The 24,993-nt window shown below is 37.1% G+C and overlaps 1 protein-coding gene across 9 annotated transcripts; it reads left to right on the top strand.

The window, feature by feature from the left end:
- The first annotated feature begins 3,288 nt into the window (after positions 1 to 3,288).
- On the top strand, positions 3,289 to 24,238 carry LOC105210670 (retinol dehydrogenase 12). Of its 9 annotated transcripts, none has more exons than XM_054234001.1 (8): positions 4,550 to 5,045; positions 7,426 to 7,697; positions 22,180 to 22,387; positions 22,466 to 22,631; positions 22,692 to 22,789; positions 23,334 to 23,490; positions 23,550 to 23,812; positions 23,870 to 24,238. In XM_054234001.1, the coding sequence occupies exons 3-8, from the start codon at positions 22,302 to 22,304 to the stop codon at positions 24,090 to 24,092; spliced, it is 993 nt and encodes a 330-aa protein (XP_054089976.1). In that variant the 5' UTR covers positions 4,550 to 5,045; positions 7,426 to 7,697; positions 22,180 to 22,301; the 3' UTR covers positions 24,093 to 24,238. The 9 variants fall into 9 exon arrangements, with proteins under 9 accessions (XP_054089975.1, XP_054089974.1, XP_054089980.1 ...); XM_011181760.3 differs by having other exon boundaries at positions 22,174 to 22,387; XM_054234006.1 differs by lacking the exon at positions 22,180 to 22,387 and having other exon boundaries at positions 4,549 to 5,045.
- Positions 24,239 to 24,993: the final 755 nt, after the last annotated feature.

Here is a 24,993-nt window from a genome sequence, read left to right as displayed (position 1 = left end):
ATAAGTTTTGTAATATTCACCGACGGCTAATCTTAAGTAATTATGTTTGTAACTGATACTATAGTTAATAATGTTATTGGGGCAGTCAGTTATAAATACAATATTGAATACCACAATTACATGTAACAGATTCACTACCAATGCCAAATATTAAAGATAAATGAAATAGATATAAACTACAAATGCAACTATAAATACCATTACAATTACAAATCGAACCATCATAATCCACAAAAAACTTCTAGTTAGAGGGACTTCGAGTTATAGAAAGATTCATTCATATTATATTGTTTGGCTCTTGTTACATGATTTATGCAATCCATAAGTGTAATATCATATTTTTTGTTCACCTCGTTATGGAAGTTCTGCTATACTTTTTTAGTTACAAATACAAAAGATATTGTTTTAGTTTAAAAATTCAATTAGAATTGCATTACATTAAATTCTTCTTCTTTATATTAAAATGTAGTTATAATTACTTATAATTACAAGTAATGCTATTTTCAATTAAAACTGATGCGACAATTACTTCTTCTTGTCTGGCGTATACACCGTTTACGCGGTTATAGCCTAGTCCACAACAGGTCCCTCTCCACCTGGTCTTCCATCGGATTGGAGGTCTCCCTCTTCTTCGGCTTCCACCAGCGGGTACTGCATCGAACACTTTCAGAGCTGGAGCACTTTCGTCCATTCGAACAACATGACCTAGCCAGCGTAGCCGCTGAATTACATACAGAAGAAACTCGTTTATCCGGCCCTCAGTTATACGGATTCGCGATTATCCGGACTACCAACCGCGACCAATTTATATGTACCATACAGGACCATCTCATGATGTAGCATTTCATGCCCTGGAAAAAGCACTCAAGTGGTTTGAAAAACAAACAGAGAGTGATACTGTGAGTTTACTACAATTGAAATGAATTCGTGATATAGCAGCAATGAAGAGAAAAAGGTGCTTACGTCAAATGACAATTACCAAATATTTTAAACCAAATTAAACTTATTACCTACATACTCATTTCATGATTACCAAATGCAAATTACCAAATACATATTGTAAACAAATTATTCGTACATACGTACCTAAATATTTTATTTCATGATTAATACTGCAGTTTAGTATTATGTATGTAATGTAATCTAAGAAAATATGTACATACATACATAAGTAAGTGTTCATTTCTTAATAAACATTGATTTTCGATGATATCTATTTGTTTTTCTTCATACATTCGATTATGCGGATTTTCGATTATCCATATATTTCTCACTTCTTAATTATATTATTATTTATATTAGCATTACTAATATGCTACCATTACAATTACTATATAATAATTTCAATTACTTATTTAATTGCATTCAAGATCACCAGTGTTCATTACAATGAAACATTTAATTAAAATAATAATTGAATAACTCTTTCATTCATAAGAACAGCATTTATAATTACTTTTGCAATAAATATAATGATTACTTCTCCTATATCGATGTGATTATGCCATATTCTTTGAATTGTGAATATAAAAATAATGCATTTATATTCTCCTGATAATATAATGTCGAAAACGCTCTCGCGAAACAGTTCCGTTAGGCCAACACAATGAGCGAATAAGTTTTCCCTATATTGCCATACAGTTAGGACCCACTGTATAATATCTTCATTACATCTTTTAATGCACCTTTACAATCTCTTTGACTCCCACTTTCGTAGTGTTGGCAAGGCTCTGCCGTGTAGTTTATACCGTTATCATTTCGCTGCGTTCCTTTCATAGCAACTTCTCTTTTAATAAATAATTCACTCTTCATTGTTTCACCAACGCTTTTAAAATGCGAAGAATGAGCAAAATATTTAATGTCTCATTAATTAAAAGTAAAGAGATGCTGTAAAGCTTATCGCTACAGGCACTAAAATACCAAGCCAATGAGCGACGGGATAACGAGAAAATATTATTTTATGGCGAGAAAAATTTTAAATATGAGACTGAGTCCCAATACTGTCATACATAATGGGATCAGTACCCTAATGAGCTTTTAAATGACTAAGACCTCGTTCCCAACCTTCGAACTTGTTCTTAGATCGATTTTCCTTCTACTGAAACACTCCACATACACGCTGTTTTCAAAGTTTCTAGCTTCACATATACTCTGAGCTTTTGAAAAGCTTTTATAGTTGACTTAAAAGTCAATAGTTCACTGATTATCCTTCTATTGAAAGACCCCAGATAAGTGTTAGTTAAAGTTAATAAAGCTTTCAAAGTTCAAATGGTTAAGCTTTTGTAATGCTTTAATGATCGACTTTGAGGTCAATAGTTCAAGGCTTCGCCTTCTATTGAAAGACTCTAGATAAATGCTGGCCTCAAAATTTGAAACTCCACATAAAAAAGTTTTTAAAAAGCTTTTATATATATATATTTGGCGTAGGAACCGCTTTAAACGATTATAGCCGAATCCACCAGAGCGCGCCACTCATTCCTCCAACAACTGGAAACACCAAGTGAAGCCACTTCACTTTGCACTTGGTCTTTCCACCGGAGTGGAGGTCGTCCTCTTCCGCGGCTTCCTCCAGCGGGTACTGCATCGAATACTTTCAGAGCTGGAGTGTTTTCTTCCATCCGTACAACATGACCTAGCCAGTGTAGCCGCTGTCTTTTTATTCGCTGAACTATGTCAATGTCGTCGTATAAATCGTACAGCTCATCGTTCCATCGTCTGCGGTATTCGCCGTTGCCAATGTTTAGAGGACCATAAATCTTTCGCAAAACCTTTCTCTCGAAAACCCCAAGAGTCGTCTCATCGGATGTTGTCATCGTCCACGCTTCAGCGCCATACATCAGGACGGGAATAATGAGCGACTTATAGAGTTTGATTTTGGTTCGTCGAGAGAGGACTTTACTTTTCAATTGCCTACTCAGTCCAAAGTAGCACCTGTTGGCAAGAGTGATTCTGCGTTAGATTTCAAGGCTGACATTGTTGGTGTTGTTAACGCTGGTTCCCAGATAAACGAAATTATCTACAACTTCAAAGTTATGACTGTCAACAGTGACGTGGGGTGGGTATCGAACGGCTCGGAGAGGTCCTTCCCGATCCTGACGGAGCTTTTGGTGTTGCTCAACGTCAGCTTACATAGCCGTAAATATTTATAGTCGACTTAAAAGTCAATTCCTCACTGCTTCTCTTTCTATTGAAAGACCTTGATAAATGTGGGTTTCAAAGCTCCACAAAAAATAGTTAAGCTTTTGAAAAGCTTTTAAGGGTTATTAAAATTCAATAGTTCACTAACTGTACCGGCTAATTTCAGGTTTCATTATCAGTTTTACAACTGCAAAAAATGTTCATATTTACTTATGCCATATTTATAATACTTTCTTCAAGCTCGCTTAAAGCTTTTTACTGCGCTTTTAACAACACTTAATAACACTGCTGCCACTGCACTTTACCGCTATACCGTATTCTCTTTGATTTCTCAATTTCGACCACAAATGAGTATAGAATGAAGACAGTCTTCAGTCATGAATGAAAAAGAAAAGAAATGAAATCAAAACTGCTGAATCGACATGCTATGAAATGGGGTTAAAGCATTTTTTTCGCTACAGCTTTAATTGTTTCTAATTGTAAGAGCGCTTTTGTGTAACGAGCTTTGAGAAACTTTATACTTTTTCACCGAGCAGAAATTGAAGATGAAGTAAGTTCTTTTTTTGGGATTTCAAGGCAAAAATGTAAAAAATGAAAATAAAAAATTAAATTCGAAATCAAAGCGAACAAAATAAACTAACGGTACATAAATGCAAGTGGCGGTGTAAGTAAGTAAGTGACGAAGCAATGCAAAGCAGCAAATAAAAAGACGGCCACAAAAACCTGAAATTGTGAACAGTGTGCTGTGCATATAAAAAAGTAGTAAAAAACACGATGGAAATAGCTTTTAAGGGAGTTGATGGGTTTGTGGGTGCATGCACAGTGGAGATTAGAAGCCGTCTTTTGGGTGCTGTGTGTTGCAAGCTTTGTAAAAATGAGAAAAACAAGAGAAAGAAAATGCAAAAAGTAGTAGAAAACTTGTAATAGTTGGCTAGCTAAACTGTAGTGGCAACGGTAATGGTTACAGTTACTTTCACATGAAAACCAAATGCGTCTATAAAATCAGTACACTCTTCTCTCTACTAAAGTTTCTAAACCCATTTGCTTTTGTTGTTGCGCTTACAATGTAACTATAGTTTACTACTTGCTTGTTGTTGTTGTGGATTTGCGTTTCATAGCAATGGTTTTTGTTTGTCTTAGTTTTTGGTGATTATTTTTTCATGTACACCTTTTGTCTCAATAAACGTGGCAACTGCCTTAGAAGTGTGTTAAGTTGACCAAAAAACAAAACGGCTTAGTCCATAGTATAAAAGCCAACCAGCCGCAGTAGATGAGGAATAAATAGAAGAAGAAGCAGGAGTAGTAGTAAAAGGGGCGCATAACAAGTGATAAAAACGGTACACACACAACTGTTGTTTGGAACTTTGTATCGCACAAGCAAAAACCACTACTATCTACACTCGGCATGCAACACTGCATAGACAACGACGTCAATGTACTTCAAAAAACAATAACTTTTACGTTTTCGAATTGGGTTTTTTGGGTTGGAAGAAATCGCACAAACGAAAAACGTTCGTACGGCCAATGTATTGAAGTGTTGTTTGGCGAAATTCTGTCGTCATTGCAATAATAACAAGACAAAAGACGCGAAAGGAAATGTGGTGAATTTGAAGTGAAGAAGATGGATGAATCAATTTAAAATTTAATAACAGAATTTATGCCTAATATCTAATTAATATTACATAATTTGTGGCCGTAGAAAATCAAAGTCTGTAATAGGATAAAAAAACCGGAAATATTGATGATACCAAGTCTATAGAAATCAGATAAGACGAGCTAAAGATAACCTCCAAAGTTGCCAAACAATTGAAATATAATATTTTACATACCAAGAATAATCGATGATCTATGAACCTTCACTTGCTTCAAATCATCGACACCAAAGCAACTGTGTCCAAAATTCGAAGGTTCGTAAAGTCCGTTTTTGGTCAATGGCAAGTAAAAATGCTTATTTAATTACGAAAAATTGTCAATTCAACATTCTTTTTATCCGATTTATAGAATAACATCTCATCAATAATCATTAAGTTGTTATATCATATGTATACTTAGTTTCCTAGAACTCGAACAGTTCAAACTTTCCTAGACTATAATTAAGCTATGTAAAACCTCAGCTGGCTCATTTTTCCGTCAGCAACCATTTAGAGTACTATCATAAGCTCATTAATTAAGAGAACCTTCCATTTTCCAAAACTTTCAATTTACCACAATGACTAAAATGTACTAAGAGCCGCAGAGAGATGCCACATCCTAGCATATACCAAACGACCGCAGTATTGCCCGCCAATGAGCATATCACAACTTGGATGGACACAAAATGGATATGGCGGAACAATGCACTGTCTCTAGCTTAGCTGGAGTGACACTCTTCACTTACTATATACATACATATGTATGAGAAGTTCATATTCACATCATACATATCCTAATTGAAGCTATCGAATTCTGTGTGAAGTGCGGTCTCTATGTAAGCGTGGCTTTTGAAATATTGTGTTAGTTGCTTTTGCAATCTGAGGAGAACAATGAATATTTCGGAGCCACAGACAAGAGAATTGAAACGGCCAAGACTTTCTTTTGAAAATTTTCGTTTGTCGTTTCGGATCCAAATTTTAACTATGAAGAAACATATTATAAGGGAAATTGTAACAAGTAAGGAAGGGCTAAGTTCGGGTGTAACCGAACATTTTATACTCTCGTAATTTATTTATTTAACTTAATTAATATTATATAATACACAATTTGACCCACATATTCGTCATATATATTGTATAAAGTCCATTGAAAGTTGGAAACCCTAATATTAGGTTAGAAGTACCGAGGTCCTCATGTTCGATATATGGGGCCTTGACAACCTAAGGTCCGATTTCGGTGATTTTTAGAATGGGGCTGCCACACTATAAATGTAGTATTTGTGCAAAGTTCTGCATCGATATCTTTACTAGTGCTTACTTTATATATTGTATAGTAAACGATTCAGATCGTCTTAAAATTCTGGTATATAGGAAGTAGGCGTGGTTGTGAAGCGATTTGGCTTATTTGCACAACATATCATTGGGATGTAAAGAAACTATTACAAACCAAGTTTCATTGAAATCGGTGGAGTAGTTCCTGAGATATGGTTTTTGACCCATAAGTGGGCGATGCCACGCCCATTTTCCATTTTGTAAAAAAATCTGAGTGCAGCTTTCATCTGCCATTTCTTATGTGAAATTTAGTGTTTCTGGCGTTTTTCGTTACTGAGTTAACCACATTTAGTAGTTTTCAACATAACCTTTGTATGGGAGGTGGGCGTGGTTACAATCCGATTTCCTCCATTTTTGGACTGTATAAGGTAGCACCTAAAAGAAACGTCTCTAGAAAGTTTCCTTGATATACCTTTAGTAGTTTGCGAGATATGTACAAAAAACTTAGTAGGGGGAGGGGCCACGCCCACTTCCCCAAAAAAATTACATCCACATATGCCCCTTCCTAGTGCGATCCTTCATACCAAATTTTACTTCCATAGCTTTATTTATAGCTTAGTTATGGCACTTTAAGTGTTTGCGGTTTTCGCCATTTTGTGGGCGTGGCAGTGGTCCGATTACGCTTAATTTCGAACTTAACCTTCTTATGGTGCCAAGGAACACGTGTTCCAAGTTTCATTAAGATACCTCAATTTTTACTCATGTTACAGCTTGCACAGGCGGACGGACAAACAGACATCCGGATCTGAACTTTTCTCGTCACCCTGATCATTTTGATATATATAACCCTATATCTAACTCGTTTAGTTTTAGGACTTACAACCAACCGTTATGTGGACAAAACTATAATACTCTCGTAGCAACTTTGTTGCGAGAGTATAAAAATAGTGTCAATGATTTCTTAACTAGTTTGAAAGCTTTCTATATTCTTAATATAAGAGACAGTTTAGGTTAAAGTGAAGCTGAGCAAGCCTGAGTTTTAAATGTTTAACTTTACAATAGTCTCCCGAACATTCCTAAGACAGTTGCTTGACTTAGAACCATTTCAATTCAACTATCTCGAGTTCTTTGATAAATCAGACTTTAGCTTAAAAAGTGTCCACCCTATAGCGATTATAAACATGTTCATGCTCGTACATCAATTTCTACTTCTGAACAGTATAATAACAAGTTTAGATACCCTGCAGAAGCATTTCGTGAAAAATATGTCAGGAGCTGACGTTACGAAAGAATTTTCTTCGATATATCTGCTCCAAGTCTCGAAAAGTACTAGTAATTTATATTAAATACATCACTTATATTAAATATATATATTCCTTTATAGGGATCCTGGCTGGATAGGATAGTCTAGAATTTTTAAACTCACTGTCAAAATTTTCGGGGAGAAGACGAAATAGAATATATCAATTTCCAATAATTCAAACCTTTTCGAAAAATAAGGTTAAATCTCTCACTCTCTAGCCGTCCCGAGAAACTATCTGCTGTAAAAATAAAACGGATTTGGAAATTTCGAACTCGTTCAAGACGTTTCGTCCATCAATGAAGCTTTAATTTGCAACTGGAGCAGTTGTCCGAGACTTTTCATTTCTAAGCACCGTAAGTCCGCAGTAGTACTTCATTAGTCCACACTTAACACGCTGCACATATAGAATTTTAACTGCATTTCATGTGCAGCGCTTTATTGTTGCTGCTTGTCGTACAGCCATTATGGCATTTCACTTTATTTTTGTTGTATGCCGATATTGTCCTTGTGGCCATAATTTAGCAAATAATACTATTACAGCAAATTCATCAATGGGGAGCCATAGAAAATGTTTTACCGCGTGCCGCAGGCACACATTTCTACATTCATACTATATGTTTACCCAAAAGCTGAGTCCATATACCCAATAAGCAATAGTGTTTGGTAGCAACATGAGACGTAATCATATTTCCCAATACTTTCTCAACAGTTTCTCAATAGGCTGTTAAGAAAATTCTACACAAGGAAAATAATTTCCAAAGCTCCTAGCATATTGGGAATACTTGGTTATGTAGCATAAATTAAATGAGGGCTTGAGAAATTCCTCAAATAAGCTTGAGATTCATAATGATTTCATGGAAGTTTATGTCCAAGTCAATATAGAGATTTATTTGAGTTATAAATTAAATTTTTTCAACTATTTGAGACTTATTGAGGAAAATTAATTCTCAATAGTTTGCCCAACACTTTCAAAAAAGCATAGGTTTAAAAAGATTATAAATAAAATTATTATCTGTTTATTGGGTACCCTTCTGCCTGCCAGCTGTACCACAATAAAAGCTACTACTACGGCCTTCATGAGCTTATTTCGTGCTGCAGCGCATTCCTATAAACGCTTCTAAAATTCCACTACATACCATCGCTGTATGAATACACCTCCCCCTCCACTCCTATGGCCAAACACTGTCCCACAACCCTTTTGTCCAGCCAAATCCACATATTCACAAAAGCTTGCGGTTCCACCATATTCTATAGCTCGATTGGCTTCTCTGGTGGATTTGCCCGAAAATAAATGATGGCCATAGTGTTGCAACATTGTTCCTTGTTGCAAGCATGCATCATTGTTAACGGCTCTAACGGTGCAATTTAATATGACAATGTGAAAATTTGACAACAACAATGCGCGTGTATTGAATGCAGCGTCAAAAAATAAATTAAATGCCTTTCAAGAGCAATGACAAAATCAAAACGGAAGAGAAAAAATACACATTTCACGCGTATTCAATTAGAGTTCCATTAATTCTTGAAATAAAATACATATAAGCAAATGTCACATTACCTCCCATAATTTAAACCGATTTCTAATGACCCTTTAAAATACAAACAAATTGACATCACATGACCCCCCAAAACTGTAAACAAAATGTAATCAAACCTGCGTCACGTGACTCTCCAAAATGTAAACAAACCGGACATCACGTGACCCCCAAAATGTAAACATACATGACATCACGTGATGTCTCAAAATGTCATCACGTGTCACCCAAAATGTAAACAAATCTTGTCCAAGGTCATTGACCTTTGTCGAGGGTTTCTTTACATTTGAGCTGAGGTCATTGACCTTTGGCCGCGGTTTGTTTACCTTTTGGCTGAGGTGATTGACCCTTGACCGGGGTTTGTTTACCTTTTGGCTGAGGTCATTGACCTTTGGCCGGTGTTTGTTTACCTTTTGGCTTAGGTCATTGACCTTTGGTCGAGGTTTGTTTACCTTTTGGGTGAGGTCGTTGAACTTTGGCCGGGGTTTGTGTCTCTTTTGGCTGAGGTCATTGACCATTGGCTGGAGTGGTTGTTATTAAACAGTAAAAATGCTGATCCCGAAATTTCAGGATTTTGATTTCGAAATAAACTTTTCGGGGTAGTTTTAACAAATTTCGTTTATAATATTTATCACTTGTTTTGAACTCAGATTATTATTGGAGATCGAATCTGATTGATTACATGTTTTTTTTTTGTCGGATAAACTGCAAATTTTAAAGTGATGTGAGTCCCGAAAATTGGGAATTGTCATTTCGAGATTCCGAAATATGTGTTTTACTCCTTTTCTGGCTTCCACAAGGTTTGACCTGTTATATATAGCAAATAATTCCAGGAGTTTTAGTCTAATTGTTTATAAAATTATATATATGTTGGAAAACACTATAAAATCTTAAAAAATGTGCTAATCCCGACAATTCCGGTATTGTAATTTCGGGATCCCGAAATCTATTTTTCGCCAGGGATACGTAAAAATTGCGTTTATTGAATACATTTGTGATATTTAAGACAAATTGTTATTGAAATTAGTTTAATCGGCTACGGTTACGGTTACAGAAAGGACTGCAAAGTTTTAAAAAAAACGTGAGTCCCGAAATTTCGATCTAATCTAATCCATAGAAATTGTTTGAAAACACCGTTAAAAACTAACAAAATATTTATTAAGTTGTAATCCCGACATTTCGGGATCCCGAATTATTTATTTTGCAGTGATTCATAAAAAAAGTTTTTATTGATATCATTTGTGTTATTTAATGCAAATATTTATTGAAATTAGTCTAATCTGTGACAGTTAAAGTTGTTAGTTATAAAAATAATTTCGTCCACAAATTTCAAGATTGTAATTTCGGAATCTAAGGGAACTGTGGAACGGCATCTCAAACTCACTGCGTACCGCTGCAGCAGAAACAATTGGTTTTCGGCAACGACAAAAAACAAGCTGGTACGATGAGGAATGCCGTCTCGCAGCGGAGAGAAAGCAGACTGTCTACCTCGCAACGTTGCAAACGACCACAACACGTGCGGGATGGGATAGATACCGAGAGCTGAAGAGGGAAGCGAGACGCATCTGCAGACAAAAAAAGAAAGAGGCCGAAATGTGTGAGTAGGAAGAGCTTGAGAAGCTGGCAGACAGAGGTAATGCTCGAAAATTTTATGAAAAAATGAAGCGACTTAACGAAGGTTTCAAGACCGGAGCATCCTCATGTAGAGACCAAGGTGGTAATCTGGTAACCGATATCCAGGGCATACTGGGATTATGGAGGGAACATTTCTCCGACCTGCTGAATGGCAGTGAGAGAACAACACCAGGAGGCGAACCCACTATCGATGACGATGGAACAGATGTTCCATTACCCGACCATGAAGAAATCCGAATAGCAATTACCCGCTTGAAGAACAACAAAGCAGCGGGGGCCGATAGATTACCGGCAGAGCTATTCAAATACGGCGGCGAAGAACTGATAAGGTGCATGCATCAGCTTCTTTGCAGAATATGGTCGGAAGAAAGCATGCCTGACGATTGGAATCTCAGTGTGCTCTCCCCAATCCATAAAAAGGGAGATCCCACAATCTGCGCCAATTACCGTGGGATCAGCCTCCTAAATATCGCATACAAGGTTCTACCGAGCGTACTGTGTGAAAGACTAAAGCCCACCGTCAACAAACTGATTGGACCTTATCAGTGTGGCTTTAGACCTGGAAAATCGACAACTGACCAGATATTCACCATGCGGCAAATCTTGGAGAAGACCCGTGAAAAGAGGATTGACATACACCACCTTTTTGTCGATTTTAAAGCTGCTTTCGACAGCACAAAAGGAGCTGCCTTTATGCCTCGATATCTGAATTTGGTATCCCCGCAAAACTAATACGGCTGTGTATGTTGACGTTGAGCAACACCAAAAGCTCCGTCATGATTGGGAAGGACCTCTCCGAGCCGTTCGATACCAAACGAGGTTTCAGAGAAGATGATTCACTATCGTGCGACTTCTTTAACCTGATGCTGGAAAAAATGATAAGAGCTGCAGAACTAAATAGAGACGGTACAATCTTCTACAAGAGTGTACAGCTCCTGGCCTACGCCGATGATATTGATATCATCGGAAGCAACAACCGCGCCGTTTGTTCTGCTTTTTCCCGCATGGATAAGGAGGCGAAGCGAATGGGTCTGGAGGTGAATGAGGACAAGACGAAATATCTCCTGTCATCAAGCAAACAGTCAGCGCATTCGCGTCTTGGCTCCCACGTCACTGTTGACAGTCATAACTTCGAGGTCGTAGATAATTTCGTATACCTGGGAACCAGCATCAACAACACGAACAATGTCAGCCTCGAAATCCAGCGCAGAATAACTCTTGCCAACAGGTGCTACTTTGGACTGAGTAGGCAATTGAACAGTAAAGTTCTCTCTCGACGAACCAAAATCAAGCTCTACAAGTCTCTTATCATTCCCGTCCTGCTTTACGGTGCAGAAGATTGGACGATGTCAACATCAGATGAGACGACACTAGGAGTTTTCGAGTGGAAAATTTTGCGCAAGATTTATGGTCCTCAGAACAATGGCAACGGCGAATACCGCAGACGATGGAACGATGAGCTGTACGAGTTATACGACGACATTGACATAGTTCAGCGAATAAAAAGACAGCGGCTACGCTGGCTAGGTCATGTTGTCCGAATGGACGAAAACACTCCAGCCATGAATGTGTTCGATGCAGTACCCGCCGGAGGAAGCCGAGGAAGGGGAAGGCCTCCACTCCGTTGGAGGGACCAGGTGGAGAGCGACCTGGTTACACTTGGGATCTCCAACTGGCGCCGAACTGCTAAGGAGAGAGAGAGGTGGCGCACTATCGTCGATTCGGCTATAACCGGCTAAACGGTTGCAACGCCAATCACATACATACAAAAACGTTTTTTCTGTGATTCATACAAAATTTAACTTTAGTTTTGATATTTTCTTTGAAAACTATTAAAACTGTTCTCCCTCAGTCAGTCAATTGTACCTTTAACTAACAAATAATTGTATTCCAAGTCATGAAAGGAACTCATTAAAACCTTTAACGTGCCTTTTAAAAACAGAAACGATAAAAATTAAATTAAGCAGTATTTTAATAGCAACACTTATCGCTGGCAAAATAAATCGCTGCTGGCGAATTAATGTAAAATGTACACTACAATATCAATATCAGGTAAAGGAATTAAGTGGGTAATAATTCTGGTGGAAAATCGACAAGCGGTAATTTTCCATAGCGCTTATATTACAGCTAACTCTTTCTCCCCCGCTATCTCTCTTTCACTAGCCTTCACAAGCTTGCTGCAACGCTGCAAATGATTACACTTTCGCATTTCCTGTCCAATAAATCAAACAAATTCATCAAAAATTTCCCAGCAATTTCCTGTATCTCGGCTAATAAATTTCATCAATGCACCTGGAAGCCAATGAAGCAAACATCTAGGCCACACATAAACTCACATGCGAACACAGGCATTCATATACTCACGCACACATATGTTGATAGGCGTGAACGAGCGTGTGTGTGGGTTTGTGCCTTGACATGCTTTAGCCATAAACCATTTGGCGTTTGTATTGACTGAATTATGAGCGGCGTACGTGAGCGAATTTTATTTCCGCTATTAATCCTAAAATGCTATATTTTTCATTATTCGGTTTTCACATCAGCTCGGATGTGTATGCATGTATTCAGCTGCATTACATACATATATGTGTGCATCTACTATCTGTGCAAGCCGCAGACACGTAGACGTTTGCCAACAATTTTTGCTCTCCACGTAACCTTTATTCACGGCAAATATTTCAATTTTTACAACCATGTACTTTAATTTGATTTTTCATTTTTCATTTCTATTTGCGCGATGCTCATTTTTTATCTTGTAGCAATCATTTTTATACGCTTGCATATGCAATTGCATTGCCTTGCTTATTTATTCTATATTATTTAGACTTAGTACGAATCATGTAAGGTGCTTGAAATGCGTGTGGTTTTGAAATTGAGGGCATATTGCTGAAGGTCATATCAAAAGCAGGCAGTTTTATTTATATTAAAGACAGTATTTTGATAGATTTCTATTTGATAGAAGGCAGTTATGCCCTACAAATAATCAAATATCCGTTAAGTCTCAATATATTGCGCCCAAATGTAGGCAACGTTTATTTCAAAATTTCTTTTTTTGAGTTCAGAACTTCGATATTGACGTGAGCGTGAGCTCAATATGATTAAAAGTGCAGAAAAATGTTATTACAAACTATACAAGTCTAGTAAATTTAGGTTACAGAAAGGTATATACCGTTTAGATATTCCTGGAACCACATTTCCGTTTCACAAATTTATTATTTTATATTCACATGTGGACTAACAAATTTAAATAACATTTCATAGTAATTGAGTACTAAATAATAAATTTATATCATAAGCTGAAACCACTGCGCCTAAATGTAGACAATCTTTTATTTAGAATCCATTTGTTGAGTCATACTGAGAATTTGGTTAGAAAGTGAGTTCAATTCACATAAAAATACCGTTACAAACTATAGAAACTAAATAGATACTATAGTACCCAGTCAACTTGGGTTACAGAACGGAATATACTGTTTATGTAGATATCCCTAGAATACCACTTTGGTTTTGCAAATTTCTTTCTGTCACAAAATAAATTTAAATAACATTTAAAAGTGGTTGAGTACTAAATATCATCTTTTATAAGGTAACCTCAAAAAATGCGCCTAAATGTAGGCAAAGTTTCATTTGGATACAATTTTACCATTATCTGATACTGATGTGATAGTAAATCTAAAAAATGTGCAATAAAACTAAGAAGTTATTCAATATCAAACGTAGAAATACAGCTTTTGGCCCTACGTAATACAAATTGCGCCTAATTATAGGCAATGCTCCTTATAGAGTGATTTCTTACACTTACTGACGAGTGAGCTTTTAATATGTAGGTATGTAAGTGATTGCCGTTGAAACAGTTTAGCCGGTTATAGCCGAATCGACGATAGCGCGCCACTCCTCTCTTTCCCTCGCAGTTCGGCGCCAGTTGGATATCCCAAGTGTAACCAGTTCGCTCTCCACCTGGTCCCTCCAACGTAGTGGAGGCCTTCCTCTTCCTCCGCTTCCTCCGGCGAGTACTGTATCGAACACTTTCAGAGTCTGTCTTTGCTGAGCTTCCAATATACCCGGAGAAAATCAAATATATAGAAAAACAAGTAAGGAAGGGCTAAGTTCGGGTGTAACCGAACATTTTATACTCTCGCAATTTATTGATGTAATTTTATAAAGACAACACAATTCGACCCATATATTCGGCATAAAGTTCAATAGAATAACGAAAATCATCATAAATAGTATATGGGGACTGAGGTAATTCCTAAATTAACCTTAGGCACTGAGTTCTTCATGTTTGATATCAGGGGCCTTGAAAAGTCATGGTTCGATTTTGACAATTTTTCCACAAGTTATGTCACAGCTCAAATACAGTATTTGTGTAAAGTTTTATTCCGCTAGCTTCATTGGTTCCTTATGAATACATTATAAAGTGAACGAATCAGATGGAATTCAAAATTGGGTTATATGGGAAGTAGACGTAGTTGTAAACCGATTTCGCCCATATTCCACCCGTGTCATCAGGGTGTCAGGAAAGTGTTATGTACCGAATTTCATTGAAATCGGTCGAATAGTTCTTGAGGTATGGTTTTTGACCCATAAGTGGGCGACGCCACGCCCATTTTCCATTTTGTAAAAAAATCTCAGTGCAGCTTTCTTCTGCCTTTTCTTATGTAAAATTTGGTGTTTCTGACGTTTTTCGTTAGGGAGTTAACCCACTTTTAGTAATTTTCAACCTAACCTTTGTATGGGAGGTGGGCGTGGTTATTATCCGATTTCTTTCATTTTTGGACTGTATAAGGAAATGGCTAAAAGAAACGACTGCAGAAAGTTTGGCTTATATAGCTTTATTGGTTTGCGAGTTATATACAAAAAACCTATTTGGGGGCGGGGTCACGCCTACTTTTCCAAAAAAATTACATCCAAATGTGCCCCTCCCTAATGGGATCCTATGTTCCAAATTTCATTTTCATAACTTTATTTATGGCTTAGTTATGGCACTGTATAGGTTTTCGGTTTCCTCCATTTTGTGGGCGTGGCAGTGGACCGATTTTGCCCATTTTCGAAAGCAACCTCCTCAGGGTGCCAAGGAACATGTGTTCCAAGTTTCATTAAGATATCTTAATTTTTACTCAAGTTATCGCTTGCACGGACAGACGGACAGACGGACAGACGGACGGACAGACATCCGGATTTCAAATCTACTCGTCATCCTGATCATTTATGTATATATAACCCCATATCTAACTCTTATATTTCTTGGTGACACAAACAACCGTTATGTGAACAAAACTATGATACTCTGTGCAACAGGTTGCGAGAGTATAAAAATGCCATTAGCTAACATTGGGAATCACAGTATAGGATTCAAAAACTAGTTTCTTCTGTTTCAAAACAGCCTTAAGGGAGTTCTAAAAAAATACCCCTAGTTATGACAGAAGCCAGATGTGAAAGATTTCATATATTGTCGATCACAGTATAAGAGCTAAGGAACAATTATTTTATATATGCCCTTACTTTGGCCTTCATAGCATAGAGAAAGCTCGTTAGTCGATCAAGGTATTGGTGAAGACTGCCATTAATATTAGCTTTAAAAAATTTATAAATACGAAAATTTACTTGTCTAAATAATTCATAGTTGTTAGGATTCAGATTCTAATGTCACACTTATTAAATGCAGTCAGGTCGACGATGGATTTTAGGCTTTATTTTAAAACCCGTGACGACTTAACCTAGCTTTCAAATTGAGTGCTCATCTTCCCAATTATGTTGAACGTAAAATTAATTAATTAATGTAATAAATTTTTATTAAAAAATCTATACTAATGTTTACTAAATTTCACTGAAAACAAATTCAAAAAAAAATTATCGAAAAATACCTTTCTAAATCTCCCGAAATAATGTAAATGTATACAAAATTCAGCAAACTAATCATAACAGCTCACAACGCATTTAGCCACGAACAACAAAAACTCTGTAGTATTTATGTAAATATTACAACAGCTGTTGCATGCAGCAGCCACACTTGCCACATGCGCCATATATGCCACAGTGACGCTAAAAATGGCGTAAATAACGCACATATAAAAACTATGTCGTTTTACGGTAATTTAAATTAGTCGACGGCATTATTTGTTATTAATTTACCAGTAAATCCAAAAGTGAAAAAAAATAACAATAACAGACAAAAACAACAATGAACATTGAAAACTATAAAGTAAATAACAACACATGTCCATGTCCATGTATTTATGTAAATTTGTAATTTTGCAAATAACATAACCAAACTCGCCCTCAACAACAACACAGAACCACAAAAACGGCAACAAGTTGCAAAAACTCTCACACCGTTCATATATAACCATACATATATATTTGTATATTCTAATAATACGAGGAAATACAAATCTGAAATCAACCCTGTATGAAATTCAGCTTCTGATGTCACCTTGTTTGGTCGAGAGTCCGAGTCCGAGGGTTATAGACGAAGCTCGTACACACTGTTCCTGTAATTTTTATTTTTATAGCACCAGGCTGTTCCGAAACACTTCCGAAAATCACAACGTTCTCAAGCTTATCCAACGAATCGACTGTGCCGGAAAGTAAAAAGATTAAGTTAAGATTCGTGGTGCCGAATAGAAGTGAGCTGTGTATAGTCATGTATTACATGGGTCGACTTCTTGGATGAAGGTTTCATCTGTGATCCAAAAAAAAAACAGATTTAAAGTCTTGATTAAGCTTAATATACAAATTAGTCTTCACAGGAGATAGGCTCGCAGAATACTTACACTTTATAATATTCTATATAGACCCCGTAGCTTAGAACCTGTTATTGGATCAGTTTGGATGTGGCAAAATCCGTTATTTTTTGCTATATAATAAATACAACGTTATTGACTATATATCAGTTAGAACTACTCTCTAAAATATATAGTATTTAAATATCCCGAATATCTGGGGAGATTCCAGAGCCGTCGAGAATCACACCTATCCAACCCCAACAAGGGTTACGCCCGACTTTTGCTTGTAGTTTTGTACTCGTAATCTAATAACGAGCTAAACCAAGTTCTACGAGTAAATTATCAAAAACAGATTGCTAATTCTAGATCTATAGAATAGCAGATCTGCGAACACTTTTCAACTGTTATCCACAACATGAATTATAAAAGAAGATCGGTAACCTTAATCAGCTTATCGGCAATTTCTTCTACATACGTTCCCCTAATAATTTCATAATCAAAGATGCCACATATCATTTTAAGTCTTTTAGTGTTTTAGTTTTAATATTCTCGAGCTGATTCGGGATCAATTTGTTGGGCAAAAGATGAAAGATATACCGAAATGTTATCTACTAGAGAAAATAATTTCGGTTTTGCACAATCGAATTATAGGTACAGAAGATATATGAACATGATTTAGCTGTGAGAGTATTCACTAACCAATGTGTTCACATTCCCTCGATTTTAATTGAAAGCTCGTGACTGATGGTTCACTTCAGACCTTTTCATGAAGCGTCGAATAATACATAAATAACTACCCCCATAACCTTATACCAGATCCCATTTATTCCTCCCTAGCTGGAATTAGACTTGTGAAGAAGTCATTTGGGACTTTAATATTGATATTGTCATAATGTTCTGCAAACTATTTAAGATCTTTTCTTTTATAAAAGAGAAATCTCTACAGGTTATGATCCACTTAATTGGCCCATGTGCCTCTCTATCTACACATTTCGATATATACTCGCATGTAGACATAGTAAACATGTATAGCATGCGAGACACTGTCTCTCTCCGCCACAGGCGTGTGCCGCTGAGTATTACTTTAAACTTTCAAAATTTAATAGCTGCCAAAATGGAAAATCACATTGGAATATTTCTAATTTTATGGGCGTGTTTAGCAGAACTGCAAGCGAGTGACTGTGAATTTTTGGGAAACAAAGCACAAATTTCTGTGCCCATTTTGTAGTGTGTTTGAATGGGTATATGCATATGTTTGATTTTTTTGTGCAATTTTGAGGATAGGTAAGGTGGATCACACTGACACAGAAAGTTCGGAATATGTGGGTTTAAAGCTTGATATATACTGTAAGTATATATGTAGATATTTAAATTTATACATATAAACAAATTATTTGGTTTTTGTTTCATATAAACAACTTGGTTTCTGTGTTAAATAGTAGTTGAAGCTAATAATGTGGATGTTTTATTTCTATAAATTTAAACTGTTAAATTTAACAGTCAGACTTAACTTTCGGTGAATTTATATGTGGCACATTTATTTGCAAATTCGACTTTTTTGAAATTATTTAAAGAACAAGAGATAAAATTATAGGTATAGCTTATCCTTTCATAGTGAACCCAAAGTTTATTGAACCACATTTGAATAGGCACCGATTCAGACACCATGGATAAGCCAGCCGGCGGAAGAACTGTTACGACGAATACCGATCAAATCATGGAAAACATCGAGTTAGACCAGCATGTGGCATCTCGTGATCATCGCCCAGGAGATGGGAGTTAGTCACCAAACCATTTTAAACCATCTGCAGAAGGCTGGATACACAAAAAAGCTTGATGTTTGGGTGCCACATGATTTGACACAAAAAAATCTCTTGGACCGAATCAACGCCTGCGATATGCTGCTGAAACGGAATGAACTTGACCCATTTTTGAAGCGGATCTTGACTGGCGACGAAAAATGGATCACATAAGACAATATCAAGCGAAAACAGTAGTGGTCGAAGGCCGGCGAATCATTCCAAACAGTGGCCAAGCCGGCATTGACGGTCGGGAAGCTTTTATTGTGTGTTTGGTGGGATTGGAAGGGAATCATCCACTATGAGCTGCTCCCATATGGCTATATGCTTAATTCTACCTTCTACTGCAAACAACTGGACCGCTTGAAGCAGGCGATCGACCAGAAGCGTCCAGAATTGGCCAACAGGAAGGGTGTAGTGTTCCACCAGGACAACGCCAGACCACAAACTTCGTTGATGACTCAGAAACCATGGTAGCTCGGATGGGAGGTTTTATCGCATCCACCATATAGCCCGGACATTGCGCCACGTGATTACCACCTATTCCTGTCCATGGCGAACGCCCTTGGTGGGTAAATTGAAATTGAGTAAAAATTGAATTCAAAAGAGGCTTGTGAAAAGTGACTGTCCGAGTTCTTCGCAAATAAGGAGGGTGCTTCTACGAGGGGGGTATTATGACGTTGCCGTCTAGATGGAAACAGATTATTGAACGAAACGGCGCATATTTGAACGAAATCCGATGAATGTAACACTTTTTATAAAGCATTGAATAAAGAACAAAAGAGCGGAAGAGATGTATTTGCCAACCTAATATTAATATACTTGTGTTAAGTTGAGTTCAGGTGTCGGCTAAGTTAAGTTAAGTTTAAGTGTAATTAAGTTGAGTTTAAAGCAAATTTACTTAATTTCCATAGCGAATTAAGTTAAGGCTCTAAAACAGACACATTTGGACTTAATTAGGTTAAGTTAAGTTAAAGTGTACTTATGCTTAAGATAGATTAAGTTAAGCAAGAAATTTAGGTTACGTATACGATTGTTTAGTTTATGTTAAGGCTAAGTTAAGTTAAGTTAGAGTAATTGAAGCTATATAGAATTAAGTTAAGTTAATTTTACGGAAAATTAAGATGAGTTTAAAGTAAATTAACTAATTTCCATAACGAATTAAGTTAGAGTTAAGCAAAATCAGTAGATTTGAATCAAGTTTAGTTAAAGGAGACTTAATTAGGTTAAGTTGGTTAATTAAAAATTATGTTAAGTTAAGTTAAGTTAGGTTAAGTTAAGTTAAAGTTTACTAATGCTTAAGGATATATTTAGGTTAAGTTAAGTTTATTAATGTTTAAGACAAACTAAAATCAATTTCTGGTTACACATACGATTCTTTAGTTTATGTTAAGACTAAGTTAAGTTAAGTTTAAGTAAATGAAGTTATTTTTGCACTGAATCATATCAGATTTTATGCAAAATTTGTGATGATTTCGATTATGTTAGGCTATAGTCGCGATTAATGGTTATAGGTTAGGTTAGGTTACTCTGGCTGGCTACAACGCCACACATAGACCAGTTTTGGTCCTTTGTGAAACCAGATGGAGTGTCGTCACTTGGTTAATGAGGAGTAGTCATCCTTTAGGATGCCAGCGCTTGTTGCGAATTTCAAAAGGCTTTGTGGCTTTACCAACGAAATCTCCTCCAGATTATCGTACTGTGCAGCCCCCAAATGCTGAAGCCGTTGTCTTGATAATGCAGGACATTCACAGAAGAGGTGCTCCATTGTTTCTCTGGTGCCATGCTCTTGACATTTCCTGCAGCCTTCACGATCTATCAGCCCCATCTTGTAGGCGTGCGCCGCCACAAGACAGTGACCAGTGAGTATGCCGATCATATTCCTACATTTGCTTCTATCGAGCGCCAATAGAAATTTCGTGTATTCTTATCTACCGCCTTGCACATAACTTTTGCGGTTTTGCATCCCGGTGTATTCTTCCAGCGCGTTTTGAACTTTTTTACCAAGTTTCTGTCTAGATTATCATATAGACAGTGTATAGGTCTATTAATTTTCATCGTATTTTCGGATGACAGTTCTACGCCTCGTTTGGCAATCTCGTCCACTATCTCGTTACTTTCTATGCCCTTGTGGCCTGGCACCCAGTAGAATTGAAGTCGCCTATTTCTGGTGACATCATCCACTGCTGTCCTACCACTTAAGACACTTTTGGCCGATATGCTGAAGGATGATATTGCCTCGATTGCCGCCTGACTGTCTACGTATATGTTTACTTTAGAATATCTTGTTGGTGCGCTTAAGGATAGCTCAGCGGCTTTTCCAATTGCAAACACCTCCGCTTGAAATATACTGCAGTGGTCCGGTAGTTTGAATGGTTGCCTTATACCTAACTCCGGACAGTATATCCCCGCGCCTACTCCGTGCTCCATTTTCGAGCCATCCGTAAATATGTTTAAATTTCTGCGTGCGAGTGCTATGCCCTTACGCCAGCCATCTCTTTCTAGGTTCACTTTGAACCTTCTTTCCCATTTGAAAGATGGGGTCAGGTAGTCGGTGTCCGCCAAACTGCCATTACCCACTGAGCTATGTCCAAAGGTTCTATACTTAAATTCTCCTGCTGCCATAAGACGCCCCGCCGATTTTGCCGCGCTGTTTTCAGCGAAGAAATCTATAGGCGGCAGGTTTAGTATTATTTCAAGAGCCGCCGTTGGGGTGGTTCTTAGTGCTCCCGTTATGCAAAAAGCCGCAAGCCGCTGAACCCTTTCCAATGGCTTTCGATACGTTGATTTCCGTGCGCCTGTCCACCACACTAGAGCACCGTAAAGCAGAATCGGTCTAACCACTGCTGTGTAGCACCAGTGCATAAGGGAGGGAGAAAGCCCCCAGGTTGTACCCAGCATTTGCTTGCACGCATATAAGGCATTGCTGGCCTTTCTTACTCTCTCCTCTACATTGTACTTCCACAGCAGTTTGGTTATAACTAAGATAGAGATAAATTCATCTTAATTCACAAGTTCAAGTTAAAGTTAAGTTATGTAAATCAGTAACCGCGTAAATTCGGATTCCAAACTTAAATATTTGTACATATGCCATTTTTGTCGACATTTCACATAATTTTAACTAATTACAAGTTTCAGATTACCAAATTGTGATAAGATTTAGCTCCGATACGAACAATTACCGATAATACCGCTGCACTGGGTTTGAGGTTCAATGAGCATACAATTTTAAACAGTACTGCTTGAGAGTTCGCTGATAAATGAGTTTCTTGGCATTTCTACAGACACCTATTGTGATCGCAATGCTCACTATAGTGCTGATAATATTTGTGGTGATTTTAATAAAGTGCGTTCAAGTTCTATCTAAAAAATATTCACATATTTTCAATATCCCTAAATCCAATATAATTTCTGTACCCCACAGATGGTTAATGCAAGGCGGTAAATATGTGAAAAATACAACGGCTAACGGTAAAGTTGTCATCATAACTGGCGCCAACTCCGGCATTGGTGCAGAGACGGCGCTTGATATGGCAAAACGTGGCGCCAGAGTCTATATGGCCTGCAGAGATATGGCCAAATGCGAGAGGGTGTGTTGGATTTTTTTTTTTTTTATTTGATATTTTTTTTACTTTTGAACTGAATTACAGGTACGCCAGCGTATCATCAGCGAGACGCGTAATGACGAGGTTTACGCATTGAAATTGGATTTGGCTTCAATGAATTCTATAAGAGAATTTGTGATAGAGTATGCAGAAGTATTAATATGTTTTTATTCGTGTAATATACATTTTATGCTGACCTTATTTTAACTTGAAGAGAACATAACCTATAATTCTCTTATCTTAGAATCTACAAAACTCTCAATTTATTCAATTCTGGGTCATAACCGAGAGTCTTAAGCATATACAGTTCATGGGTAGAAGAAAAAAAGGTGTAAGAATCTTTTAGTGACCTTATTTTAGATTGAAGAGATCATAGTCTAGAAATTCGGGTGTCTTAAATCATCTTGAGAATATCAAGTTCATATTTAGACTAAAAAATGGCTGTACAAAACTTGTAGTTGAATTTCTGGATCATTACTGAAGGTCTTGAGATCATCTTCTTTATTTTATGATGTTAAGCATCAAGAAATTCAACCCGAGACTTGTTCCCAAATTTATGGTTAGGGAGCTTTGGCTAAAATTATTTTTTTTTATCAAAAAAGTCTCTAGTTTTAAGATCTTCGGATAACCCATTAATTATATGATATAGAGAAATAAATCTCTGGATTTAACGAGCCTTTATTTCAGATTCAAAAAACGAGAAACACGTCTGGATATACTAATAAATAATGCCGGGATAATGGGTTGTCCACGCATGCTGACCAAAGACGGGTTCGAGATGCAAATCGGCGTAAATCACATGGGACACTTTTTGCTCACAAATCTACTGCTCGATTGGCTAAAAGTATACTTCTGCATTAAAACCCAAAAATATTTACAAAAATACAAAAGAAATCTTTACAGAAATCCACACCCAGTCGCATTGTTGTAGTCTCTAGCCTGGCACACGTTTGGGGCAAGATCAAAAAGGACGATTTGAATAGCGAAAAGAATTATAAGCCACAAAAAGCTTACAGCCAGAGTAAATTGGCAAACATACTCTTCACCCGTGAGCTGGCCAAGAGGTTGACTGGCACTGGTGTTACTGTTAATGCGCTGCATCCGGGTGTTATTGCAACGGATATTACGCGCAATATGGGCGGCACTTTCTTGAATTGCTTTTATAAGTACATTTTTATATTTTTCCCAAAAAGGTTTCAAGAATTAATAGTCGGTTTCTTTAGTTTCGTCTTCAAGTTCCCGCTATGGCCATTCACGAAGACCATTAAAAACGGCGCACAGACAACAATCTATGCAGCGATAGAACCCGAATTGACTGAAGTAACAGGCAAATATTTTAGCGACTGCAAATTAAAAGAAGTTGCGAAGCATGCGCAAGATGACGAGCTAGCCGCCTGGTTGTGGAACATAAGTGTAGAATGGACCAGTTTGAAGAATAGCATATAGATTTTAGAAAATGCAGTGTTAATGGTGTTTTCACGTTATGAGAACAAAGCATATTTTTCCATATCTAAAAGCTAATTTTAATCTCAATCGGTTTATATCAAAATTTTTTCATTAAATAAAGAGTTCAATAAGTGAATATCTTAGTATCACTGTGAAGTTGGGTTTATTCTGTAACCAAATATCTTAAGATCCTAATTTATGAGAAAACTCAGGATAATGGTGGAAATATTGACTAAAGGTATCAAAAAACATAATATATTATATTCCACATACTTGGACTAAAAATTATCATTAACTTAAATCAATCTCAATCAGCTTTGACTTCAAAGAATTCACGCAGAAGTTTGACTTGGAAGCTCTAAAACTTTTGTATCTCAGAAATCTTCAGCTCTTCTTAAGCTTGGACCTAGAAATTATTAGAACCTAACAGAAGAATCAACATCATATAGATATCAAAGATAAACCTCGTACTCAGAAATTCCAATTAAAAGACATATAACCTCTCTCTAGGTAACTCATGGACTTAGATTCCGGTACGTAAGATGGACTTTTAAGTCGGAATTGACTTAGCAAATAAACGTCTAATTTAGCATTTAGGATGCAGGGCCGACCCAGAGCCGTTTCTTTGCTGAGTTGTGGTTGGGTTTCTTACACTATTCTTTGAAGAGGCCTTGATGTTAGCCGCCAAATGGAGTGTAGAATCCTAAGAAACCCAACCAAAACTCAGCAAAGGAACGGCTCTGAGATTGAACTCCGAACTCTTCTTCTTCTTCTTGACTGGCGTAGACACCGCTTACGCGGTTATAGCCGAGTCCAAAACAGCGCGCCACGCATCTCTCCTTCTGGCAGTTTGGCGCCAATTAGTTATTCCAAGCGAAGCCAGGTCCCTCTCCACCTGGTC

Source organism: Zeugodacus cucurbitae, chromosome 6 (assembly GCF_028554725.1).
Source record: "Zeugodacus cucurbitae isolate PBARC_wt_2022May chromosome 6, idZeuCucr1.2, whole genome shotgun sequence".
Taxonomy (NCBI): Eukaryota; Metazoa; Arthropoda; class Insecta; order Diptera; family Tephritidae; genus Zeugodacus; species Zeugodacus cucurbitae.
The sequence above is the reverse complement of the archived record's forward strand: the minus strand, read 5'-3'. Positions and strand labels throughout refer to the sequence as shown.